General features: G+C 41.2%; 3 protein-coding genes across 4 annotated transcripts; all 3 read left to right on the forward strand.

Moving 5' to 3' along the window:
- The first annotated feature begins 875 nt into the window (after positions 1-875).
- On the forward strand, positions 876-14,887 carry hells (helicase, lymphoid specific). Its single transcript, XM_084077345.1, has 23 exons — positions 876-1,058; positions 1,359-1,456; positions 2,690-2,802; positions 3,200-3,322; positions 4,686-4,727; positions 4,823-4,850; positions 5,235-5,302; positions 5,466-5,510; positions 6,270-6,497; positions 6,590-6,772; positions 7,410-7,553; positions 7,731-7,927; positions 8,204-8,300; positions 9,054-9,215; positions 10,026-10,156; positions 10,748-10,895; positions 11,206-11,289; positions 12,392-12,511; positions 12,831-12,947; positions 13,213-13,372; positions 13,761-13,860; positions 14,364-14,440; positions 14,730-14,887. Exons 1-23 carry the CDS (start codon positions 1,051-1,053, stop codon positions 14,816-14,818), a joined length of 2,562 nt encoding a protein of 853 aa, XP_083933471.1. The 5' UTR covers positions 876-1,050; the 3' UTR covers positions 14,819-14,887.
- Positions 14,888-16,792: 1,905 nt separating this feature from the next.
- Positions 16,793-21,492, forward strand: calhm3 (calcium homeostasis modulator 3). Its single transcript, XM_084076826.1, has 4 exons — positions 16,793-17,242; positions 17,796-17,923; positions 18,006-18,133; positions 19,302-21,492. The coding sequence occupies exons 1-4, from the start codon at positions 16,956-16,958 to the stop codon at positions 19,758-19,760; spliced, it is 1,002 nt and encodes a 333-aa protein (XP_083932952.1). The 5' UTR covers positions 16,793-16,955; the 3' UTR covers positions 19,761-21,492.
- A 910-nt stretch (positions 21,493-22,402) lies between these two features.
- LOC311059146 (calcium homeostasis modulator protein 2-like) lies at positions 22,403-24,539 on the forward strand (the record flags this gene model as incomplete). 2 transcript variants are annotated; one of them, XM_084076828.1, is made up of 3 exons in its annotated part: positions 22,403-22,619; positions 22,913-23,534; positions 24,123-24,539. In XM_084076828.1, exons 2-3 carry the CDS (start codon positions 22,983-22,985, stop codon positions 24,537-24,539), a joined length of 969 nt encoding a protein of 322 aa, XP_083932954.1. In that variant the 5' UTR covers positions 22,403-22,619; positions 22,913-22,982. The 2 variants fall into 2 exon arrangements, with proteins under 2 accessions (XP_083932954.1, XP_083932953.1); XM_084076827.1 differs by lacking the exon at positions 22,403-22,619 and having other exon boundaries at positions 22,643-23,534.
- Between the last annotated feature and the right edge of the window lie 1,126 nt (positions 24,540-25,665).

Consider the following 25,665-nt stretch of genomic DNA (forward strand, 5'->3'; position numbering starts at 1 on the left):
GTAAATGTACTCAGTTACTTTACACCACTGTACAGATGTATAAAGAGCATAACAACAATGACCGCCCACTTCTTTGACAACAAGAACTTTTATAACTACGGTCACACACACTGGTCACATTGATGAAGAAGAGTGTCTATAATTGGCTGCAACCAGAGCGTAGACTACTCGCGGGAAATTTTGACAGGGATTTCACACAACGGGGTAGTTCGGACTTAAATAGGAGTGGGGTCGTGTCCTCAGCCCCTGATATACTCATTTGTTTCGAAGCACATTGTATTATTGTTGTCATATTTCAACACTCAACAGAGTTTGATATCCGTATGTAGTTATAAATAAATGAATTATCGATACTGCTATGTCGTACACACCCCCATTTGAGGTATAGTGGTTCATTCCTTACTGGCGCGAAACTGTTGTGTCCCTCCCACAACACATTGCAGGCTGCAGCCACTGTTGCCATGTCGGCTTATTATAAGTGAATGTGGGCTTATTTTGATTTTGTTCTGTAAAGTTGCTTTAAAATATCTGTAGTTGCGGGTTGCATTTTTTTGTGGCTTGTTTCTAAAGAGTACTTACTTATTTAGGCTTGCTTCCAAAAAACATATTATTTAAACCAGTGGTTCTCTGTTTTGTGCCTAGGGGAGCATTTGTGTTTTCCCAAAATATTCCAAATATTACACATTTTATTGCAGGTCAGAGTTATTGAAAATAGCCGATCTACACGTCACAAGCTTGTAGATCTGCTATTTTCCAAATAGCCTATGCATAATAGGTGTAAAGTGCTCATGTTACCTACGTTGCTTCTTTTGCGCTTGTTTTCATAGACCTGGTTGCTTATTTTTCTCACACAATCTGGCAACATTAGGCTGCAGCCGGCGTGCAGGACAGAGGAGACAGACAGAGGATACTGCACAACGCTTCTGTTTAGAAACTCTGCATTTATTGTTGTTGGACGTGCTTCTTTCTGGCTGAGGAAAAGCAGCTTGCATATTATAACTACCTTGTGTAACTTGCAACTGTTTTGTTGTCAACCTTTTGGGAGCAAGTATGTCGAGGTGAGTTGGTTTCGGGATAGGTGGGCCGTGGGCACTGGGGACATCTGGGCACCTCGATGTAAAATTGGCTATTTTGTCCAAAATGTTAAAAAAGTAAATATTTGGAAAATGTTGTTAAGTAACGTAAAGTATATATGTTTAGAACATGCTTAAATATTTGATGATTAAGGTCTAATATTTCTACAATTGCTACAAAACCTGTATATCCAGTCATTTTATAACTCAGCCTCAGCCACGTTACGTATGTGTTGTAGTACTATTATGCACTCGGTTATGAGTCTCTTGTTCTTTCATTAACAGTGTGAAGGAAGAATCTCGAAGTGTGTCGCCTCAATGCCCCAAACCTGACGAGTCTGAGGAGCCTCTTGGAACAGCCATGGAGACTGCATCAGCAGATGGTAATGTTCAGTGGTGTAAAGCAGTGGTTCTCAAACTTTTTCATGTCAAGGACCCTCAAATTGACACTTATTAGCCCGCGGACCCCCATTTGAAAAGATAAGCCAGGGACCCCCATAAGAGAAGACTTTTACGGCTCTTGCAGTGATTTTCAACCATTTTAATTTCAAGGACCCCCAGTTTGACATGCATTAGGCTACGGACCGCCATTTAATGGCATTTCTATCCCTGGGACCCCGATTTATATAGTAAAATCAATGTTAATTTAACTCTGAGAGTGTACAAATGGAACCAAATGGACCCTAACGGGTCCACTTGGTCACTCTCAGAGTTACAGACCCATAAGGGTCCATTTGGTTCCTATCCATCATTTAGCTGGGGACCCCCTCAAGTACCCCTGTGGGTCCCCGGGCCCCACTTTGAGAACCAATGGTGTAAAGTCACTAAGTAGCCTACATTTACTCCAGTACTGTATACTGAAGTACAATTTTGAGGTTTTTATTTTTATTTCCCATTGTCAGTGCTTTTATTTCTACTCCAAGAGGCGAATATTGTACTTTTACGCCACTACAATTATTTGAAACCCTTTTAGTTACTAGTTACTTTTTAGATTTTTGACTATTATTACAAAACGCATACATTAACCACTTCAGCCCTATATACATTTTGGCCATTTGAAAATGGCAGATCTACAAGCTCACAATGCGTCGCAACGCATTGTGAGCTTGTAGATCTGCTATTTTCAAAAGACTTGTATACATTGAATACATTTGAAAACCTGTGAAATGGGACATTCTGCATAATGAGTACTTTTACTTTTGGTACTTTTATGTACATTTTGATTACCAGACTTTTAGTATTTCTACATTGCGGTATTGATACTTTTACTTAAGTACACATTTTCTTTCCTTTTCCACCACTGGAAATAAACGGGGGAATATTACACTGGGAATATTTTGACGAGGCAGAGCATAATAATGAGCATAATAATGTACTGTTGCCGTACCTTTTGAACGATATATACACAATGTCAAAGTAAAATAAAATGGATAAATGAACACTGAGGGTTTTACCATTTAGGCCTAAGCATTCTTTTGGGTGCGTACTGGTGGGATACCAATCCGGATCCATTCAGCTAGCCTTCACACTGTCAAAAGTGGAAGGGTTTCAGAATCGTACAGATGCATTCCATAGTGTGAATTGACTGTAAGTGTTTTCTGATTTGTTTCTTGAAGGTGATGCTGTGAAATCTGAGGGCACAGAAGTCGTCATCACCGAGCAAATGAAGAAGGAAGAGGAGAAGTTGAAGGAGGAAAACGAGAGAAAGGAGGAGGAATTCGTGGAACAGGTATATTATCTTAACATTTTCACATGCATTTGAATCTATTTCTCTGTTTGTGTTCTTTCCTGGTATTGTTGGAGTGTTTTGGGCCTCAACATCTCTCTGAATGCCATTTTATATATTGTCGTCGGGCAGAAACCTTATCTCAATATTTCAACTTTGTTTCGTAGATGAATGCCCTACTTCGTCGTACAAGAGTGTCAAATAGTGAAAATAGCCGATGTACGCATTTTGTACGCGCTGTGAACTTGTAGATCAGCTATTTGCACTTTTTGAAATGATGAAAAAGCAACGGTTTTGGACATACAAGGTGTCTGCCCGACAGCAACGATATGCTGTTTATTTAATTGGGGGTGACCGATATTAGTATAACTACTACTAACAATAATTCTCTGACCTCCAGGCGAGGGAACAGATGGAGAGTCAGTCTCATGAGTCGCGTTTCAAGAGGTTGCAGCACCTTCTGGAGAAGAGCAACATCTACTCCAAGTTCCTGCTGACCAAGATGGAACAACAACAGCAGGAGGTAAACGGGACTGCATCATCAAATTATATCATTAATCTCTGGATAGTGGGGTTGGAAGTTCATTTAAATTAGTTGTGATGATTTGTGGCGAAGAGATAGCTGCAAGCAACTTGGATGCTATAATGCTATCTGGCATCTAGAGTTGCAATACCAACCCTTGACAGCCCATACATCCAAACAGAAATATCCTGACCTATGTGATTGTATTAAACTACGTTAAACTCATCAAGATTGCAACTGTACTGAAATCTTGGATTATCCTCTTTTATCTGTCAAGTTTTTGTTTCATAAAAATCCACCGTAGACATGCTGTGTGCTGTTCTAAGTGTTCGAGTTTGAAAGCGTTGTTGGAAATCACCTAACGGTCCTATGTACCACCCGTTTCGAAATTGCACATAATGCAGGAGGCAGCAGGACGTTGCGTTATTGAAATAATAATCAATAATAATTGAATGACTCAAGATGTGAGCTTCTTGACTATTTTCAACTATGTGAAGAGTCCTCAATGAAATGTTTCAATATCATCCATTTGGCAAGTATTCCAGAGTTAAACAGCAGATGGCAGTAGTGGGATTGTATACCAGGCAAACACACATTCATGTGTGGGTTTTAACCACATTAATCCTGGCATCTCTATTTTGGTCATGTAGGTGGAAAAAAGCTGCAATCTTCAAACTCCCAATGCATTGTGAGCTTGTAGATCAGCTATTGTCGCTTTGCGACACTGTCGTACAACAAATTATAAAATAGAGCTTATGTGATTTAACAACTCTATCATTGGGAACTCCACCGCATATGTTCCATTTCTATCTACCTCACTGGGTAATCATGGCTCTACAAGAGTATTTCTGCAGAGGTCACAGAATCGGCTGCTGCATTGAAACTGATGGGTAGGTTAATTAGAGTGAGCACAATAATTCATAAGTCTGTGCCCTTCATGACTCCTCCTTGAGTTTGGGTCAATTGTTAAAAAGGTAGTAATTGCTTTCTTGACGTTGATAAGGGCAGTGGTTAGGACCCCAGCACATTTACTTTACTGCTGGCATAAGATCAAAACCCAATTGAGCCTTCAAGCCCTGTGCAGTCTTGGCATGTGTACTGTCTGACTCAGTAAAGAAATGATGGCTGTGGAAGTGGACTGCTCATCACCAGTTTACTCCTATGACTTTTGAAGTAATCGCCAAGAAATTACATTGAACCTTTGATTGACCATCTGATTATACTATTTTTATTATTAATGTATTCATTGGGTATGCGTTTTAAACACGTGAAAACGTAGGTAGTTCAAGTCATTCATGTCACTTAGTGTGACGTGACCAAAGAGTATCACATTGATGTTTTTATGTTTTTATTCCCATTTCAGGAGAAACTGAAGAAGGAGAGGCTTATGAAGAAAGCCATGAAGGTGAGGGGAGGTTTCTGGTTTGTGAAAAAATATATTGTACAGAAATGATTATATTCATTACTGAATTGTGCCATTTATTTCCTCATTGTTTACAGAGCCCTGATGGAAAAGTAGCTGATAATGGTGAGTAGTGTGCATTAAGTACCGTAGTTAAGTTTAGCTGTTTTAGATTTATTTTGTATTTTCTGTCTTCCGATTCATGTGTTTTTAAATTATTGTTGTATATGAATAACTACATGTTGAGTATTCTGTTCTGTATTGTTACCTCGGCTACAATGAGGGCATGCTCCTCAACTCTACTCAAAGTATATATTAAATAAAGGTTATGATGAAGTAAAAGTATTAAGTAAAGCAAAATTCAAGCAGGCACTCAAAAAATAGAAATATAATGCAAAAATCAGTTGGCACACAACTGGAATAATCAAAATAATTGCCTACACACAAAAGCCAGGCGTTAATAAGTGTAGAGTGATGAATATCAGATTAATTTTATTCTTCTGTCTGTAGACGACAAAAAGAAGAAACGGAAAAGGCCACATGACGACTACAAAATTGCTGATGTCATATCTAAAGAAGTAAGCTCCTGTTTAAGTGTGTGTGTGTGTGTGTGTGTGTGTGTGTGTGTGTGTGTGTGTGTACTGATACACACACAATATGTACATTTTGTCTTAACTTGTTGAACTATTAATGTGCTTGTTTGCTTATGTATTGCCGTTTTTTTTTCTTTTTTCCTTTCAGGAAATCTTGTCCAAGGCCAAGAAAAGTAAAACTGAAGTAAAACAGGTAAATAAAGTTACATTTTATTTTATGTTTTTTGTTTCTTTGTTAGAGCTGGAAGTGCTGCGAACTGCCGCGCAGCGATTGGCAGCCAGATACTTTTTGGCGCCTATGTTAACCATTTGGACCATTCATACCATGGGTCAGGTGTGCAGCAATTATTTTGGCATCAGTGCTTTTTTTTCCTTTGACGTTAGTTGGTCAACAGTGTGAGCGCACATGTGTGGTAGATAAACACCCAAGCCAGCCATCTGACCCTTATCCAGATCCCAAAGTGTTTTGACAATGGAATGAATTTCACTTCGTAGAACCAGCATTCTACACAGAATCAGTAGCAAAAAGTACCATGGTCAGACAATGTTCTTATAATATTCCTACGATCCTAATAAGATTGTATAACAGAGAAATATGTGGGGGATAAAACATTACAGATGAGGACTAAGGAAAGAAGCAGTGAGCTGTTGGACTGAGTAGAGGAGAAAAACACATAAGAGAGTAGAGGAGGAAAACACAGAATAGAACATGATGCAGGAAAACCAGGGACATTTTCCTATTGATGAATGTTCAAGTTTAAAACTGCAGAAAGGAGTGTGAGGGGGAATTACTGTATTTATTGCTGTGTTTATTGCACTTTTCCTTTATTTATTTTATATCTAGCACTGTATGACTGTAAAATACTTTATGGCTCTGTTTTGAGAGGTGCTATATAAATTGAGTTTGTTTTTAATATTAATACATGTTACCCTATATCCTCTTCCCTTCCAGGAGCAGGATACGGCCTCCAGATCAGTGAATGCACAGGATATAGAAAACATGACCGACTCCAACACGGAGATCAAAGACCGTCTCTCTGAGACCATGCGAGACAATGCCAAGCAACTCCTGGACCCCGACAGGAAGGTGAACGGCCAGCCGGTTCCTCTTCAGCAGCCCACACTCTTTACTGGAGGGCTGATGAGGTGGTACCAGATAGAGGGCATCGAATGGCTGAGGGTGAGACACTTTCTGCTCTCTCTGTCTCCGTCTCTGTCCTAGTGCCCCTCTCTATTATGTTCTAATGTCAACTCTGCTGTGTTGTGTGTTAGATGCTATGGGAGAACGGTATCAATGGGATCCTGGCTGATGAGATGGGTCTGGGAAAGACCATTCAGTGCATCGCCCACATCGCCATGATGATCGAGAAGACTGTGAAGGGGCCCTTCCTGGTGGTGGCTCCACTCTCCACCCTGCCCAACTGGGTCAGCGAGTTCAAACGCTTCACACCAGAGGTACCGAGACTCCTGACCCTCTATTGCTGGCAGAAATGGTGGACTGGGATTTGCTTGTGAAAATGGCAATTTAGAATCTGAGGATGAGGAATTTGGCTCAGGGAGTTTCTACCTCACCATTTTGGCATGTGCAAAAATGTATGTCTTGTCAACTAGTATGTGCATTGTGAGTCCTCACACATCTACTCTGCACCAATCACATAGAAGACATCTACTCTGCACCAATCGCATCTGATCGTGTCATTGTATTGAGAATGTAATATGCAGTAAAGCTGCTTCGCCTATTTGGCAGTCATTTTGGCTGACCACCATTGTTTTTATATTGTCTCTTGTTGTTGCTTTGTGTTTGTACTTACTACCTAGTGCTCTTTGTAAAGCACGTTCAGGTATACTATGTCGCTAAAGAACCTGAAAGCTGTAATATGCAGTAAAGCTGCTTCGCCTATTTGGCAGTCATTTTGGCTGACCACCATTGTTTTTATATTGTCTCTTGTTGTTGCTTTGTGTTTGTACTTACTACCTAGTGCTCTTTGTAAAGCACGTTCAGGTATACTATGTCGCTAAAGACCCTGAAAGGTGTTATGATATACAAACCTGTCAGCTGTAGTATGATCGTCTTATTTGTGTGTTGTTGCAGGTGAGTGTAGTGCTCTACCATGGCACCCAGCCCGAGAGGGCCAAACTCCTCAAGCAGTTCAGGAGGCCTCAGGGCCCCCTCAAAATGTTCCCAGTTGTCATCACCTCCTTTGAAATCGCCATGATTGACAGGAAGATGTTACAGGTACTGTTAGACCCCTTTCTGTGTTCATGCATGAGCTAGAAATCGCTACATGTGCCTGGAGTGTACCGTAATTAGTTTGGCTTGGTAATCTGCCTGGATGAAATGTTGAACTGACTGAATAGATAATAAATTCCATTGTGGAATTGTCGCCCATCTCTCGCCCTCCTCCACATTCAGCGTTTTTCCTGGAGGTACCTGATCGTAGACGAGGGTCATCGGATCAAGAACATGAACTGCCGTCTGGTGCGTGAGCTGAAGCTTATCCCCACTGACAACAAGTTGCTGCTGACGGGAACGCCACTGCAGAACAACCTGGCCGAGCTGTGGTCCCTCCTCAACTTCCTCCTACCTGACGTCTTTGATGACCTCAGGAGGTATGGGATGGTTTCTATCATTATTTCTTTCCATTTATTTTTGGTATTTCTGTACAATGGCCAAAGCTTCATTCCAAACCCACACTGTTATGAAATATGGTTAGTCTGACTTGTCAGTCTTTCAGGTGACGAATACAATTGTAGAATAGTTTTAATGTTCTATTTCAGAAATATGTCACATAAGTATTTTTTTGTTTAAATCAGCATTTTGTCTGTTTGAACAAATGCAGCTAATGGACACCTAAAAAACAAACTAATATGTTTTTGTATGCGTAGTTTCGAGTCGTGGTTCGACATCGACTCCATCCGTGCAGATGCGGAGAACGTGATGGCCAACGAGCGGGAGCAGAACGTATTGAGCATGCTCCATCAGGTCAGTCCTCTTCTCAAGCCTGAGTTGTAGTTAGTTGTGCGCAGGTGTCACGCACCGAAAATAGCCTAGCTAAAAGCTATGCATCGTGAGCTTCTATTTCCAGTGCACGACAACGGCGTCAAAAGTCAAAGTCTACTCCCACTTCTACCTTTCTACATTGAGATGGCATAAAAGAGGCTGTAGCTTCTGGCAAGGTTTGATCACAGTTCCATGATCACAGGGGTGCATGTTGTTCCAGAGACGAGGGTCTTAAAGGAATAGGTAACCCAAAAAAAATATTATTTTCTATCAATTACACAGTACACACCCCATGAAGCCTTGAATTCCTGGGGATTTTTTTTTTTTTGTCGCATTTCTAAGACAATAATTTGATGACCAGCGGTGGCTCCGGCAGGAGACTCAAAGTGTCGACTTTGAGTCTCCTACCGGAGACAATAGCATCTTTTTGCCGGTCATCAAATCTCCATGTGGTGTGTAATCGATAGAAAAAAAGTAATTTTGGGGGTGAACTATCCCTTTAACCACCACATAACAATCAAAACAACCAAAGAATACATGGCATAATGGGAAGCACAGTCGAGATTGAAAAATGTCATCAAAAGAATCATTATACTGTACCTATTATCACTGATTCATTGTTTTGTGAATGCCTTCGGGGTTCAGCACTTGTGATGGCTGTCGTGATATTAACTGGAAAGGAAAAAAATAATGATGATGAGAAGAACGCTGACAAGATCTCGCTCTGGTCTCCAGATCCTGACACCATTCCTCCTGAGGAGGTTGAAGTCAGACGTGACGCTGGAGGTTCCTCCCAAGAAGGAGATCATTGTTTATGCTCCTCTGTCTGCCAAGCAGGCGACCTTCTACACAGCAGTGGTCAACAAGACTATCGCCAAGATGCTAGGACAGGAGAAGGTAATGTTGCACAATGTCAACGTGCACTGAATCCTGACTTTGTAATCCATCGGGGTCTCACAGACTTGTATTTCTCTTTTTCATTCATGATTATTTTACTTGTGAAATTGTGCCTTTTATTTAATTTTAACTTGTTTTGATTAAGACCGACTGCCTGTCACATAGGCTGAGGCTTTGGTAAGATTGGTCAAAATAAAGGCACAATGGAAAGATTTACAATTAGACTTCACTTTATGGATTTAATAATTAATTGATTCATTAATATTAGACCTCCACCGGAAGCGTGATGAAGGGAAATGGTCTTAAAATGTCTTAAATGTAACTTGCTGAAACATTCAGTTAGGGTTGCAACTATTGTTTTTTTTTTCTGTCGATTACTTTTTATATTAATCAGATAATCAAAAAGCATGTTTTTGTTTACATTTAGACTTCACTTTATGGATTTAATAATTGATTCATTGATATTAGACCTCCACCGGAAGCGTGATGAAGGGAAATGGTCTTAAAATGTCTTAAATGTAACTTGCTGAAACATTCAGTTAGGGTTGCAACTATTGTTGTTTTTTTTCTGGCGATTACTTTTTATATTAATCAAAAAGCATGTTTTTGTCATTTTTTATATCAACAAATTGACTTGATTTTGTGTGATGTGTTGTGGGCTTTTAGATCTTCTATTTTCACTATTTCTAAAACATTTTCTCAACTTTTTGCCTATAATGACATGGCCAAAATAAGGATACTAATTTATCATCAATTAAACCGATTAGTTTGATTAACTGTAACATTCAGTCACCCCGTGTTCTCATTCAGGAGGAGAAACCAGTGGAGGTGGGCAGTAATGGCAGGGCAAGGCGGTCTCGGAGGACAGTGAACTACCAGGAGATGCAAGAAGATGACCTGGAGAAGTACCTGGAGACAGTCCGCAAGGAGATTGAGGAAAGGTCAGCACCTGCTCTACTGTGTCATTTCAATTACCAACACACAGACTAATTCTTTTTCTACGTAATTGTGGTAGGGCAGTCGCTCTATTCCACGGCTCCCAGTGCTCCCACATCCTTGGGTTATATTCTGTTATTTTCAATATAAATGTTATCTTTCTTGGATGCATTTGGGGCAAAGCTCAGAATTTTGGGTAGCTGAAGCTTCACATTGTCACTGCACCTGGACCACAGACTGAAACATTTAAGTGTCCCGGTATAACCAGGTTTGGCGAGAACATTCGCGCACAAACCTGCGCGCGTGGACACTTTTTGGTGGGTTGGGTGCATAGTAATAAATCCTTACGGTCACAACACTGGCAGTAATGTCAAGTATACCGTGATTCCTTATCAATAAGCTACACTTGCCAGAACACTGGTATGGTCCTTTTAACACTTGTTTGCATATCTGCATGGTAGTCTGAGAGCCTGCAAGCTGATGCAATTGTACGTTATACAATGACGATTGAATTATTAATATTGCAATTCCAGCTCTTCTTTGAGAGTCGGTTGAGTAGAGATGTTTTGAGATCCTTATTCTCCTCCTTCCTCCAGCTCCAGCAAAGAAGTGGTGCAGGTACAGACCCATTTGGACGCTGACATTAACCTGAAGATGAGAAACATCCTCATGTTGCTGAGGAAGTGTTGCAACCACCCTTACCTGTTGGAGTATCCACTGATTCCCGGCACGCTGGAGTTCAAGGTACTGCTGCTCATATTGTATCATATTTACCAGTAGCAGTTTGTATAACCTACCAACGCACCTGTTTTGGTCTCCTTTTTTTGTGACCATTTCTCCTGGCGAGCTCCTGATTTGTCATTCATGTTAATCTCTTGTTTTGGGGGGATTTTTTGTTTTTGCCTTGCAACCTAGCCCGCTCTACAAGCTCACGATGCTTTGCGACGCATTGTGGACATTTACTACCCGCCTGTCTTCTTCCCTTATTTCTGAAGTGTGCTTATTTTCCTTTTTTTAAATACTGCTATATTGTGGCTTTCTTTGCGTCCTGCAGATCGACGAAGAGCTGGTGAAGAGCTCAGGGAAGTTTCTCATCCTGGACAGACTGCTGCCTGCTCTGAAGCAAAGAGGCCACAAGGTACAAGTCACGGACAAGTCACAATCATTCAACTTACACTTGTATTTGAGCTTTAAAGGCATTTATGACACATGTTTATGGGACTATTTTAATGCATGGTAATTGTACTATGGTTATTCAATGACTAATCCTCAATTATGTTGATAATTGATTTGCGTCAGAATGTGTGCATTTTATCTTGACTGTTAAAAAAATCACACCCTGTGTGAAGGAAGCGGTGCCTTTGGGGCGGGCCTTAACTCATTTCAGTTCGTCCCTATTGGTGGTCTGAGTCCACGTACCAAATTTGTACTTGGTAGCATGCTGCAAACTGGAATGATGGCTGTTTAAAGCCCAGCCAATGGGCAGACAGAGGGGGCGGGGCTTAAGTAATGACAGTTAGTCCCTATTGCTGCCTTTAGTCCATGTACAAAATTTGTACTCCATAGCATGCTGCGAACTTCAGTTATGGCTGTTTGAAGGCCAGCCAATGGGAAGACAGAGGGGGCGGGGCTTCAGCAATTCTTGATGGTCTAAGTCCACATACCAAATGTGGACTTGGTGGCATTCTGCAAACTGGAGTTATAGCTGTTTAAAATCCCGTGCTCATCCCGTGCTCATACGGGCGCTGGGGGTCCCTGGAGCCCTCTTTGATAACTTCATCAATTCATGCTCGTGCCTATTGGTGCTCTAAGTCCACATACCAAATGTGGACTTGGTGGCATGCTGCAAACTGGAGTTATAGCTGTTTAAAATCCCGTGCTCATCCCGTGCTCATACGGGCGCTGGGGGTCCCTGGACCCCTCTTTGATAACGTCATCAATTCATGCTCGTCCCTATTGGTGGTCTAAGTCCACATACCAAATTTGGACTTGGTGGCATGCAGCAAACTGAAGTTATAGCTGTTTGCTTCTTTGCCGTGCTCATCCGGACACACGGACGGACGGACGGACATACGGACAAAGTCAAGCTTAGAGCGGTTGGCACCGCTAAAAACTGCTTTTCATACCTTGCATATATATGTGTGTGTGTGTGTGTGTGTGTGTGTGTGTGAAATGATGCAGAAGGAAACATTTCTATTCTATATTATTTACTGATGTTTGTAATTTATTTGTGTGTGTAGGTGCTGGTCTTCAGTCAGATGACATCCATCTTGGACCTGCTGATGGATTACTGTTACCTGAGAGACTTCCAGTACAGCCGACTGGATGGCTCCATGTCCTATGTAGATAGAGAAACAAACGTGAGTGTATATGCTATTTGATTCTCTGAATTACTGTTTTAACGGCATCTGGGTGGTCAAGTAATCAACCACCACTGCAGAGACTGGAGTTCGTTACCTCTGCAGTGCGCTCCACCGAACACAACATATTGGGTGGGAAGCCGACACGCGGGTGGCGTCCTTATCACTGCACCAGCGACTCCTACCGGTTGTTCGGTACACTTTTTTTTTAGCAGGGAGCGTAACTGGGGAAGATAACATGAACCTCTGCACGGTACTACTGAAACGGTCGTCATCACTTTGTGCTTATATCTTATGGGTTTTTGTTTCTCTCCCCCAGATGACCAAGTTTTCCACAGACCCAGATGTTTTCTTGTTCCTGCTGAGTACCAGAGCAGGAGGCCTGGGCATCAATCTGACAGCTGCTGACACGGTCATCATCTTCGACAGTGACTGGGTGGGTACAGGGTCATAATACTTGTTTTTAAAATAAATTATGTTAAGGTATTTCAGCTTTAATTATTGGATGGTACATTAGAGAGTGACGGATGGAGAAAAACAAGGAACCTTTCAGTATGATGAGAGGCAGCATGTGTTTTATCATTGCATGATATGAATGCAATTATAACGTTAGCTGTGTGTGCCAGAGTTGGCTTGAAAGGTGTGTGGTTCTGTCAGAGGTAAATAATGCAAAGTGTCTCTTTTATGATTCCCCTCACCAGAACCCCCAAGCAGACCTGCAGGCCCAGGATCGTTGCCACCGCATCGGACAGACCAAGCCGGTGGTGGTGTACCGCCTGGTGACAGCCAACACCATTGACCAGACCATCCTGGAGCGTGCTTCAGCCAAGAGGAAGCTGGAAAAGATGATCATCCATAAGAGTGAGTGAAAAAAGGACCTGAACGTCTTTTTTGACTTTTGGTGATTGTCCTTATCACACGTATGGTACTTACAACATCATTCTGTAGATTTGTTACTGTGAAATCAACCATCATGTAGACTGGGGTACGAGGGTGCAACAGTGAATATGCAGAGTAATACTGGAAGTCTCTACTTTATGGGGCTGTGTATACACAGCAAGCGGTGGATATTCTGTCCAGAGCGTTAACACGTGCACTATGTGAGACGCCTCTACTCAATGGTGTTGGTCAGCTGTACTCGTTTTGGCATCATCCTGAGGACATTCCACTCTGGTGTTAATAATAATGTGTTGAAATGTAATTTATGTTCTTCTATCATGTACTCACTCCTGCCTCTTCTATTCCTCAGACAAGTTCAAAGGAGCGCGGACAGAGCTGAACCAACCAACAAAGAGCTGCATTGATCTGGATGAACTGGTGGAAATGTTAAAGAACAGAAACACTGCCAAGTAAGGAACCATGACTAGATATCTGTCTTACAGCTGTCAGTGCGAACTCCCTTTTTCTCTTTCATTTTAACCACATGAATACTATACTATTCTGGAAACATTTGACAAAAGTAACTCTACAAATGGATCTACTTGCACAAGTCACAACACATATTATGACTCGTTGTGAGCTTGTAGCTCTGCTATTTTCGGCAAAGAGATTTGGGGTACAGGGGGAAAAAAAGGAGTGGACCAAGTATGGTGTCACCTGGTGAAAATGGCTGTTCTACAATCTCATGATGCAATGTGTTGTGGGTTTGTAGATTTGAACATTACAATCTGCCCTCATTCCTGTCAATCGTCTGTGTTAATTTAACTGAGAGCTTTCGCAACAACAAATGGATAAATAAACGCAGAGGATTTTACTGTGTAGACATGTAATGGAAACTGTTCAACGTGAAATTCTTTATGTGAAGTAAAATGTTATTGTAATTCATGCTATTGTGACCTTATTTAATCTTCAGGGAGATGAAAAGTATCAAGGGGAAGGTGATCAGTGACGCGGACCTGGACAATCTGCTGGATCGAAGTGACTTGATGGGTGATTAAAATACTTGATAATTCTTTTATTAAAATATTGAACACAGACTGAATGAGCCTGTATACTGTAACTATCGACTGATGACTAACGATGGTTAAGTCTTCATGTAACATTTCTCTGAATGGTAATGCATCCTTGCTGTATTTCAGAATTTAACAATGTGTACATGTATCCAGGAATACTGTATAATTACCAATACTAGAAAAAAGGTTGTTTGTGAAAATGGGATTATAGTTAGCCATTACAGTTGGTGCAATTCTCAATCCAAGTGCTGCCATCTTTTTTTCAGACAAGGAGAAGAGGAGCTCAAAGCTGGAAAAGGGGGGCGTCTTCAGAGTGGTCGAGTCCAGTGAGTCATCAGACATCACTTTGACCTGAGCAGCCAGAGTTATGCTTAGATGTGTGCGGGTGTTGCGCACCGAAAATAGCCGATCGACAAGCTCACAACGCATCAACAGCTGTTTTCGGTGCGCAACACAGGCAAGCAATCAAGTATAAATCGGGCTTTACACACACACACACTCCTGAGTACATTCCTTCACAGAACAAAGGAAGTTGAAACCTAGGACTGGATTCACTGACTGCGATCGGTATGCTGCTGTCACTGTTATTGAAGACTGTAACTACTAGAAATGTGCGGATGGGCTCTGCCTCTGATGTCAGCTGAATCCACATGTGACGTCACAGCCGGTCCACACATCTATGCTTTGAGGTAAAAGCGCTGTTTCTCAACATTTGGTCCGGGGCCCACCAGGGGTCCGAATGGACCCTTAAGGGTCTGTAACTCTGAGAGGGTACAAATGGAACCCTTGTTTCATCTTTGGAAACTACAATCTACACTCTTCTACTTGGTGTTTATTTAACTCCCAAGTTACAGTACCATAAAGGTACATTGGTACCACCATTGCCTGGTGGTCCCCGGACCCAACGATGAGAAGCAGTGAGGTAAAAGTTTGCCGCCCGTCGCCCCATGTTAGGATAATTTTCTCGTTTTTTGTCATCCTCTGAGTTAATGGTTTGTTGTCCGTCGCCTCTTATTAAAATGTCCTGAAACTGCTGTTAAGACTTAAAACATGTGGGTAAGGTTTTATTATTTTAATGAGACAATTCCAGTGTATTAACCTGTATTCAAATGTTTTTCCTAATCCATAATTTAAATTGTTAGGCCCAAAATACCAATTAAACTGCAGGACTTTAATTAGTGTAATAAAAAGTTAATTGTTGAAAAACAGGCTAACCCACTGGAATGAGTCTGTTAGACTTACCTAAAACTCGATCATATTAAAAGAAATTTGCCTTTATTTCTTTTTATACTTCAGTTAAGTAATGTTTGGGAGTTGAACCACTGAACTTGTTGCTGTTATTTTGAGGAAGGGGTCATTTTTGTCAGTCTCTTTTTTTCTGTGAATACTCTTCCAAAATGGTGTCTCGTTTCTACTTGTCAGTCTTTAAGTGTTCCACAAAGAGCATCGTTTCATTTGTGCTAATTGTCACTCAAATAGCTCTGTTTGTTGGTGATGACTACTGGCATTATATCCTGGTGGATGTTCATTGTGTTCTCCTGGTTGTCCAATCGAGCTGCCTGATCAGGGACTATTCAACCTGAGACACAATAGAAAACCAGAAGTACCAAGTGTCTCTTGAGTAGTAGTACCAGGGTGCCCATTAAAGACCAAACATGTTCACTAATGTATGTTTAATTAAAGCACTTTCATTCAGGGATTTAAAAAAGTTTGCCCCTTTTCTACCCGTATGTATGTACCCTTTTTTTATGTTTATGTATAAATAAACAATGTAACCTTACAATCTGTTGTGGTTTGGTTGGTTGAAATATATTCGCCATAACCACGCTGACTACAGAAAGAACATGCCTTTAACTCGGATACCCACTGTTGTGTTCTTTATCCAAAATATTATTATACAAACTAGGACAGCCTTTTACTCTACTTGTGAAGTTCCAATAATCAAGTAACACCTATGCATTCATTACATACACATACACTTGTGTGTTAATCACATACACCTGCACCTGTGACCTACATCCTGGTACATGAATAAGTGGAACTGGACACTACTACATCCACTTTTTCTCAATCAGTCTTCCATTCTCCCAAAATGTCTGAAATAAATGCATTTTAACAAAAAGGACAGCCTAAATTAACAATTTTAAAAGCCAATAGTTATTATATGCTTATATATCTTTGTCCTAATAAACAAATGAAGCTGAACACACCCTTCTGTGTAAGCCTTTGATGTGAGTTGACTGCTGTAGGATCAGGGTGTGGTCAGAGCACCTGGACTAGTTGTCTCAGCACTGCAGGCAAAGCTTCACTTGTTTGCAGGTGAGTGAAATCTGGATTTTGCAAATACTGGTATATATATTTTTTGTACCGTCTCCAATTAAATGTATAATAATATCCGCCTTCCTTTGTTGTATCAGATCTTCTTGCAACCTGATATATTGTAGCCTACTTTTCTTATTCGCTCTGAATTAACCATAAATTAAAAACGGACCATGGAGCGCATGAAGTTGGTCCTGCAGTACTTTCAGTCCAACTCCGAGTCCATCTCCAACGGAATCTGCATCGTCCTGGCCCTGGTCAGCGTCAAGCTGTACACTAGCTTTGACTTCAACTGTCCGTGTCTGCCACAGTACAACAAGCTGTACTCTCTGGGGGTCATGATCGTGCCGCCGATCATACTGTTTTTTCTGGGTGTGTTGGTCAACCGACACACAGGCGTTATGATGGACGAGTGGCTGAGACCCGTAGGGAAAAGGTCCAAAAATCCCGCCGTGGTTAAGTGAGTATATATAACGGCTACGAACGTTATTTTCTAGCATTGGTGGAAAAAGTACTTACCTTTTTTACTTAAGTAAAAGTATCACTACTACAAGGCAGAAATACTCCATTACAAGTAAAAGTCTGGTGTTCAGAATGTAGCCTACTTGAGTAAAAGTGCAAAAGTATTGGCATCAAAATGTACTTAAAGTACCAAAAGTAAAGTACTCATTATGCAGAATGTCCCATTTCGCAAGTTTTCAAAATACATGAAAACCTTTTGAAAATAGCAGATCTACAAACTCAACGCATTTCATCGCGAAGCATTGTGAGCTTGCAGATCTGCTATTTTCAAATATCCAAAGTGTATATACGTAAGGCTGAAGTGGCTAATGTATGTTTTGTAATCAAATTCAAAATCTATAAAGTAATTAGGCATCACGTTCTCTTTCTACATATGCACAAAGCAGCTGTTTATATGCTACACTATTGATACAGGCAATCATATTGCTCAACTGCAAAACCTACCTCAGTGTGATTTTTCAAATGAATTTTGTACCCTGTCCTTCCCTTAGGCACCTGTTCGCTGCCATGCTCCAGAGAGCTATGTTGGCCCCCCTGGTCTGGATCTTGGTTACGCTCCTGGATGGCAAAATCTTCATCTGTGCCTTCAGTATGAGTGTCGACCCCAAGCACTTCACGGGTACAAAACATTTGTTACAATATGAGCAGACCCCAACCCTTGTTGGGTCTTAAATGACACGTATGTTGTTGTTTTTCCTCAGGTATGCCCAACCACACAGGAATAGATGTGATCAAAGTGATGGCTAAAGTGCCCTGTAAGGAAGATATTATCTTCCAGAATAGCTCTTTCCGCAAAGCAGTCTCCCGCTACGTCCGCTGCTATTCCCAAGTAAGATATTCCTTATTACACACAAACATACATGAATAATCCATATATGTTTGAAATTTAGCAATTGCTCTTTTTTTTGCAAAAAAATAAAAAATAAAATAGAATTGCTTCCTTGGCCAAACCGGAAGGTGGAGAGGTTGAGCTTAGCTACCCGGCTCCTAATAATTATTTCCTCTTTAGTTGTTGCGGTACACACACATATCTACAATTTGTCCTCTGCATTCACCCATCCAAAATATTTGGAGCAGTTGGCACTATACAGCGCCTTATTTATTTTTTACAAAGATGATTATTTGCTTTTCTGCACCATTTATATTATACTCATAGCCATCTCTTCCAGCAAATAAACCCAAATAATAAAACTATTTACAAAACTATATACATTGCATGGCATCTACATTCACACACCATCCTTATTATCAGACTGAATTTTTATTATATTTTAATTTAACAAAATTCAAATAGAACCAAATAGACCTGTATTAGGACTATTCTGGTGGACCTTGGGTAATTGAGGCTACAAAAAGACCATTATGATTAATAGGAAGGTACAAGAAATGTTGTCAGACTAGACAGCCTTGTGTGTCCTTGTTTTGTTGGCCATTTCTGTACATATCCCTCCCTCAAACGTTTGTGAATCAGGGACAATAGACCCAGGCGAGTGATGCCCTTTGTGGGTCTCTCTGCAGTTCACTGAAGCAAATCTGTCCTTCAAAGCCTGACAGCAGAAATTGCATGAGGTGTCAAACTGGCAAAAAGGATTTCCAAGGTTTGTGTCACAGAGTTTAATCGGTGTAGGAATGGCTGGCTTTACGTGCATTCAGTGTTATGCGACTGTTCCATTGTTTACCCTGCTGTAACACCATTGTCTGTTCCATCCAGTAGAATGGAACAGAATAGAAACGTTATTGTTTGCACGTGGAACATTACCTTTGGCTTCCCTCGCCTGTTGTAGGAAATAAGTGATCCAGAAATGTTCAGTTCAATTGAATGTTTCACAAGTTGTCTCAAGACACTTAACATAATAGTGTAGAGAGTAGAGCCCCAGTGTTTCCACGCTAAGCAAGTATTGTTGACACACCATGAGACGTACAAGCACAACAACAACAACAACATGACACTCGTATAAACATCCTATCATCATCACTGCCCTTCCCTTCCATCCCAGGCCATCGGCTGGTCCATCCTCCTCTTCGGGATGCTGCTGGGGGCGCTGGGGCGGCTGGTCAAGCCGTGCTTCGATGACCACGCCGCCATCCTGCAGACGCGTTACTGGAGCAACTACCTGGACGTGGAGCAAAAGCTGTTCGACGAGACGTGCGTGCTGCACGCCCGCGACTTCGCCCGCAAGTGTGTGGTGCAGTTCTTCGAGGGCGCACGGGAGGACACCGTTCTCCGCCTCCCGCACCCGCCCCACATCAGACGCCACATGACGAAGGAGGAGCTGCTGGAGGAGGAAGAGGAGGAGAGGCTCTTTGGGATCACCAGGCAGGAACAGATGGACTGCTTGTTGAATAAGTGGTACTACTGCAAACCTGAGCTGGACGTCACCAGGATAGAATACCGGCCCAGGGTGTGCGTGACCTGGGAAGACCACGATGGAAAGACACTCTACTCTGACGTCTAGGTGGCACTGAGCTGTGTTTGTGTGTGTGTGTGTGTGTGTGTGCGTGCGTGCGTGCGTGCGTGCGTGCGTGCGTGCGTGAGTCTCTTGGGAGTATGGGAATGGGACATTAGCAAGGGCTTGACCCTGCAGGCACTGCATGCAATCAGTTCTACTTTCTCCACAAACAGAGTGAGATGGAAGGGGAGAGAGAGAGACACTTATTTTAATGAATACAATATTATTTGAACCTATAGTAGAATATATTAACTAATACAATGTAACTACATCTGCAGTGGCTGGATGAGTTGTCCCTACTCTTCCATTGAGAAATTTAGAACCTGGTGTCGGGTAGGACACCTAGTAACTGACAAGTATATACCTACTGCCTGTAGGTAGCTCATATGCCCAATATCTCACCTGGCCAAGCGCCGACTCCTCCTCCGCTGAATGAGCGGTAGATGTTTGGTTTCCCACACGGGAGACCCGGGTTTGAACCCCGGGTGTTTGAATTGCAATTACCTCTCTCTGTCGGAAGAGGACGTAAAAACAGGTTGTAGCTTTACGATTAGGTTAAGGGTCAATGTATGGTATGTAGTGGTGAAGGAGTAATCTAATCTAGAAGAGCCGCTCAAGTTACTTGAGTCAATTATAGCAATAATAATGTGTTTGTCTTGCACATGCTAGTCATCAATGTGCAGTATGCACAGCTGTGTTTGCATTTGTATGTGTATCTATGAGCTGATGATGGTGGTAATGGTGTGCCTTTCACTTATTAAATGTCCTTTGATGCTTTGTGTGTTGAACCAATGGCTCAGTCTACTAAGGCCAAATGTTGTGAGGAGGATTTGAATAGGCTGGGGCTTGGCTAATTTTGCATACAGGTTGTTGGCTACATGAAGCCTGAGGCAGACTGAGGAGGGCATGCAAATGGTCCAGTGCAGAGACTTTATAAGGGCAGACCTTAGACCATTTATTCTAAATTTATAACTCAAAAAATTAATTTCTACAAGCAAGAACAACTCATTCTGACTTTAAAACCTACAAGCATGGAGTTATCAATTTAGGACATTTTCCAATGAGTTTTGTGTTATCTCAGGCAGATTATCTAACGTCTCACCCTTTGTATGAAGAATGGAATATTTATCTATTTAATCACAGATATGGAATGTAAGTTAGAATGGCTTCATCACCTATGAAGTATCTATTTTGTTTCTTTAATTTGGCATGCTTTGATTTGAATCCTCACCTCACCTGCTGAATGTGTCTTCATTAGCAAGCCGAGGCTTATGAAAACTTGCATTTTCTCTTTCATATAAACCCTATATGTAGCTCTTATGCTCAATAATACAATTAAATCAATTTCATGATACAGGAGAAATACAAAGATGTCTTAATTTAAAGTTCATCGCCGCTTTTACTGTAGGCTGCTAAATAGAATAATGCAAACATAGAATATGTAAATAATGTATAATAAGTCAATAGTTTAACATATACTAGGCAAGATAATTCTGAAAAAAAGTGTTATAATGCATATAAACAAGATATTATGATTTTTTCATGGGACTATTACTGATGACAGCACATGATCCAGTTTTATGTTCAATAGTATACACATACATATATGGTTGAAATTTCAGTTCCGTCTTTTTCTCAGTTCCTTGTCAGCTGGAGAAGTCTTGTCAAATGGCCACCGCTGTTTAGGATCACATCCTGACACCCATACACATGGTTCTCAGAGATAGGGGGTCTTAACCATTTCTAGAGATATACGTGCATGGAAACCAACAAAGTACAAAATACATTTTGTTTTAAATGTAAACTTTGTCAGTGACGTCAGGAGTCAAATATATTACATTAAGTAGAAATTCCCAACTTATTTTTAGAGCCAGATCGATATATATCTGCCATTATTTTACTTTTTTGATGATGTCGGTATTGGCAATTATGCCGCTGATTCTACAGCAGATCTACAAGCTCAAAACATGGCACAATGTGATGCATAGTGAGCTTGTAGATTGGCTATTTAAAAAAAAGTAAAAGAAATTGATAGGCCTTAAGTAGTTAAATAAAATCAAACGTTCAGTTTGTGTATTTTATATTTACTTGGTTGCTTGTTCATTGTATAATTAAAGTTAAATGTTATTTTCTTATATTGAAGTTTAATACATATACATACGGTACATACAAAATATATTTGTGTTTTTGTTTAGTTTTTTATTCACAAATAAATGTAATCGAAGGTACATTTTTCCAATTGATTTCCAATTGACTTTTTTAAATTGGTATAGGCATTATTGGATAAAAAAATCTGGCATTGATAGGGATTTATTTAATCAAGTAGTATTTTAAAGCACAATTGGCCAGAAAGTCTGTCCTGTAACCAAAAGGGCAGGTTTGATCCCTTTAGAAACCGTTGTCCATTCTTTGGAAGTGTCTGCTCTGCTCTGTCATTTTATGTCACTTTGGGTAAAATGTCCGGAATTATAATACGAGCATATTTACTCATTCTGCTCATTCTAGCTCTAGGGCTTCCCTAGTGGCAGCCATATTGCGATGTGATCTCCAACACATGTTTCCATTTAAAAGAGTTTTTTTCCATGAGGGAGGAAACTGAGGGGCAGTTCCTGACTGTGACTCATCGCTGGTGCCCAGTCTATATACACTCAGACTGTACACAGACACATTCAAACTGGCACACACGCAAAGAGGGAACTCATTTCTAACCAAGATCCACATAGTTTACATATGAGGACGTGGAAATCTCTTCTCTGTTTTCCCCCCAACTAACTCTTTCTAAACTTGAGCTCACAGATTTCGGTTTTCTGTGGTTTTGTTTGAAGAACGGAGCCTCATAATGATCTACCTCAGAGCTGTGCTGGAGTGTAAGTTGATTCCTTGTTTTCCTTTACGTAGGTTGCATGCTTTGTTTCTTTATGGGTAAAACTCTGTTGAATGCCTTGAATGCCTGCTCGATTATTACTTTTTTAGTCAACAGTGAAAGCATGTTATAACATGTTCTAGCAAACTGCAAAACATCTGCGAGAAAACAGAATCCATCCATTCATAACCAGTCACTACACATTTACACAGAAATTGGTGTTTAAAATACCAATGTATGTAACTAATCTGTGACTTAAAGTACCCCAGTCTTACCCCCACATCTCTCCCTGTAGCCTGACTACTGTATACAAACCCGGAGAGAACACCTCACAACTCCTTCGCTGATCTCCAAGATCCAAGAAGATGGCTGCCTTTGCCCTCGTCACAGAGAACTTCAAGTTCATGTCCCTGTTCTTCAAGAGCAAAGATGTGATGATTTTCAATGGTCTCATCGCACTGGGCACCGTGGCCAGCCAGACCGTGTACAACGTGTTTGCCTTCCACTGCCCCTGTTCCTCAGGGAGAAACTACCGCTACGGTCTGGCAGCCATCGGCGTCCCTGCGATGGCACTGTTCCTCATAGGGATCATGATGAACAAGAGCACATGGGACCTGGTGTCTGAGTTCAGACTCAGAACGTGCAAGAAGGTGTCAGGGGCTGCAGCCTTCGCTCTAAAGGGGACGATCATTGGTCGGGCCGTGGTGGCCCCGGTGACATGGGTGGTCATCTCCCTGCTGCGGGGTGAGGCCTACACATGTGCCTTCAGTGAGTTTATTGATATTACGGACATAGAGGGCTTTCCACGTAACCAGAGTTCAGAGGCCCTGGCCAAATTCCCCTGCAAAGGAAGTGTCATAAAAAAGCTTGAGGGTTTTGGGCCTGAAGTTGAGCGACGACTGAAGTATGAATCTCAGGTACTGGAGTGGTATTATTTCCTATGGTTAACCACATTAACCATGGCATCCCTATTTTGGGCATGTCATTAAAAAAGTGTATATATATTTTTTTTAAATGTTGAAACATTTCTAACATGTCTGGGGCACACACCAAAAAAAACTGGAAAATCACATCCCCTGTGTAGCAAAAAAACATCTCCCACTGAGATCTTAGTCTGGGTTTCAGCTTATATCAAAGTCAAACTGTGCAGGCGGACCAAGTGCCTTGTGATGGGAGCATCTTCTAGGCATCTTGTTATCTCAGCCAGTTAGTCCAACTGCCGCCCTTACACACACCTAATCGCAACACTTGTTGCATGTCATCATCTCCTCTCTAACCTCTACTTCCTGTCTCGCTCCAATGCATGGTCAAACAACATGGCAGCATCCGGGACACATCTGTCTGCACCTGGGCTGGTCCATAGCACCTGTAGAAGATATTACATTATAATACATTAGCATTTTGATTGCCAAATGATGGTAGAAATTGCTTAACTCCGACCTAATCTTGCCTGATCATGTTGAACGGTTTAAATAAGTATCCTTATCAACTTCTGTTCCTTCCAGCTGATAGGTTGGCTGATGGTGGCAGTAATATCTCTGATGGTGTTCCTGTCGATGTGTGCCAACCGCTGCTGCTCTCCACTGGGCTACCAGCAAGAACACTACTGGTCCCAGTTTCGCTCCAGCGAGAAAGACCTCTTCGAGCGCACGGGTGAAGTGCACGCCCGCCTTATGGCCGCCGAGAATGTAAAAAGCTTTTACGGCTTTGTGGCGCTGGGGAAGGAGGAGATGGAGTTGCTTGCCGAGCACCAGCAGAGTGTCCGTCCCATCTCCAGCACCGACTGGAACCGTGTGACCGGTGTCTACCTCTACAGGGAGAAGAACGAATTCCCCCTGTACAGCAGGCTGAACAAGTGGGCCCAGTACAACCTGGAAAACAACATAGAGGCCATGGACAAGGAGTTGGATGTCTTCAGCTGACAGTCAGCAAACAACAACCCAAAGGGGTTTGCAGTGGTTTTGGTTGTATAGAACCAATGTGTGTTTGGTTCCTGTCCAGTGCTGCCTGAGACTCCTGTCTATAGAACTCCTAGCAGGTAAAAGTATAGTAGTTAGATATTTCTGTTTATGAACAGATGTCAAAGAAATGTAAGGTTTGATATTGTCTTTGTTGTCCAAGAAAAAAATACTTAGTTGTCGAGAACTCGAGATAAATAACACCCCCCAAAAAAATTACAATTTACAAATTAGGCAGTTAACAGATGCTAGTAACTTAGAAGTGCGAGATCGGAATAAGTCTGGAAGAATTGGGAACGAGTCTGCATTTCTGACTACAATGGGGAGAATATTCCACAGAGTGATAATTACATGTGATATTTTATTCAGTGTCATTGACAATCTCCCTGCTGCTGAAACTGTTAATTGGGTAAGACACAGTGACATGTCTGTTACACAGTGACATGTCTGTTACATGTCTCCAGGGGGATGGGGTGGAAATCCATACCGGTATACATTTCCTTTTGGGAAACATACTAGACTGTTGGATATGTTTGATCACACCATTTAACTAACTAATTTAAATGTATGTATGTAAAAAAGTCTTCTAAATTTAAAAAGCAGCTAAGATAACCGATCTACAAGCTTGTAGATTGGTTATTTTTGTTAACTGTCATACAACAAACTATATAGGGCTTAAGTGAGTAAAAAAGATGTTCCCCATACCCTTTTTTTTCTTTTTTTCTTTTTTTTACAAATGGAACCCTGCAATCGTTAAATCAGGTGCACCATCTACCAACAACATGTGAAGTAGTACTGAAGCTTGGCATGGATGAATACAGGGACAACATTGTTTACCTCTTGATATTTGTACGCACAATCGCACATGAAATTATTGTTGTGATTTCAATTGCAAGATTCTGTTTTACAGTATTTTCTATCATTGTAATTTTACTTGTTTAAGTGATGCTGTGCTTTTCATTTTGAATTGTTCTATGTACAAACCTTATCTACAAACAACTGCAAACCTTGCATATCATTATCAGCAAATGCCATGACTGTTACCAGAAGATAATGGGATAATGGGGGAAACAATATATAGTAATATACC

This window comes from Gymnoscopelus microlampas (assembly GCF_963454915.1).
Source record: "Gymnoscopelus microlampas genome assembly, chromosome: 13".
Lineage (NCBI taxonomy): Eukaryota > Metazoa > Chordata > Actinopteri > Myctophiformes > Myctophidae > Gymnoscopelus > Gymnoscopelus microlampas.

What these genes read in the sequence shown, in the direction of transcription:
- hells (XM_084077345.1), top strand. An exon ending in GGAGACTGCATCAGCAGATG is followed by an intron (nt 1,457 to 2,689) that starts GTAATGTTCAGT and finishes TGTTTCTTGAAG; the next exon opens with GTGATGCTGTGAAATCTGAG. An exon ending in GGATCGAAGTGACTTGATGG is followed by an intron (nt 14,441 to 14,729) that starts GTGATTAAAATA and finishes TCTTTTTTTCAG; the next exon opens with ACAAGGAGAAGAGGAGCTCA.
- calhm3 (XM_084076826.1), top strand. Translation starts at nt 16,956, where the DNA reads ATGGAGCGCATGAAGTTGGTCCTGCAGTACTTTCAGTCCAACTCCGAG. An exon ending in AAAAATCCCGCCGTGGTTAA is followed by an intron (nt 17,243 to 17,795) that starts GTGAGTATATAT and finishes TCCTTCCCTTAG; the next exon opens with GCACCTGTTCGCTGCCATGC. An exon ending in CGACCCCAAGCACTTCACGG is followed by an intron (nt 17,924 to 18,005) that starts GTACAAAACATT and finishes GTTTTTCCTCAG; the next exon opens with GTATGCCCAACCACACAGGA.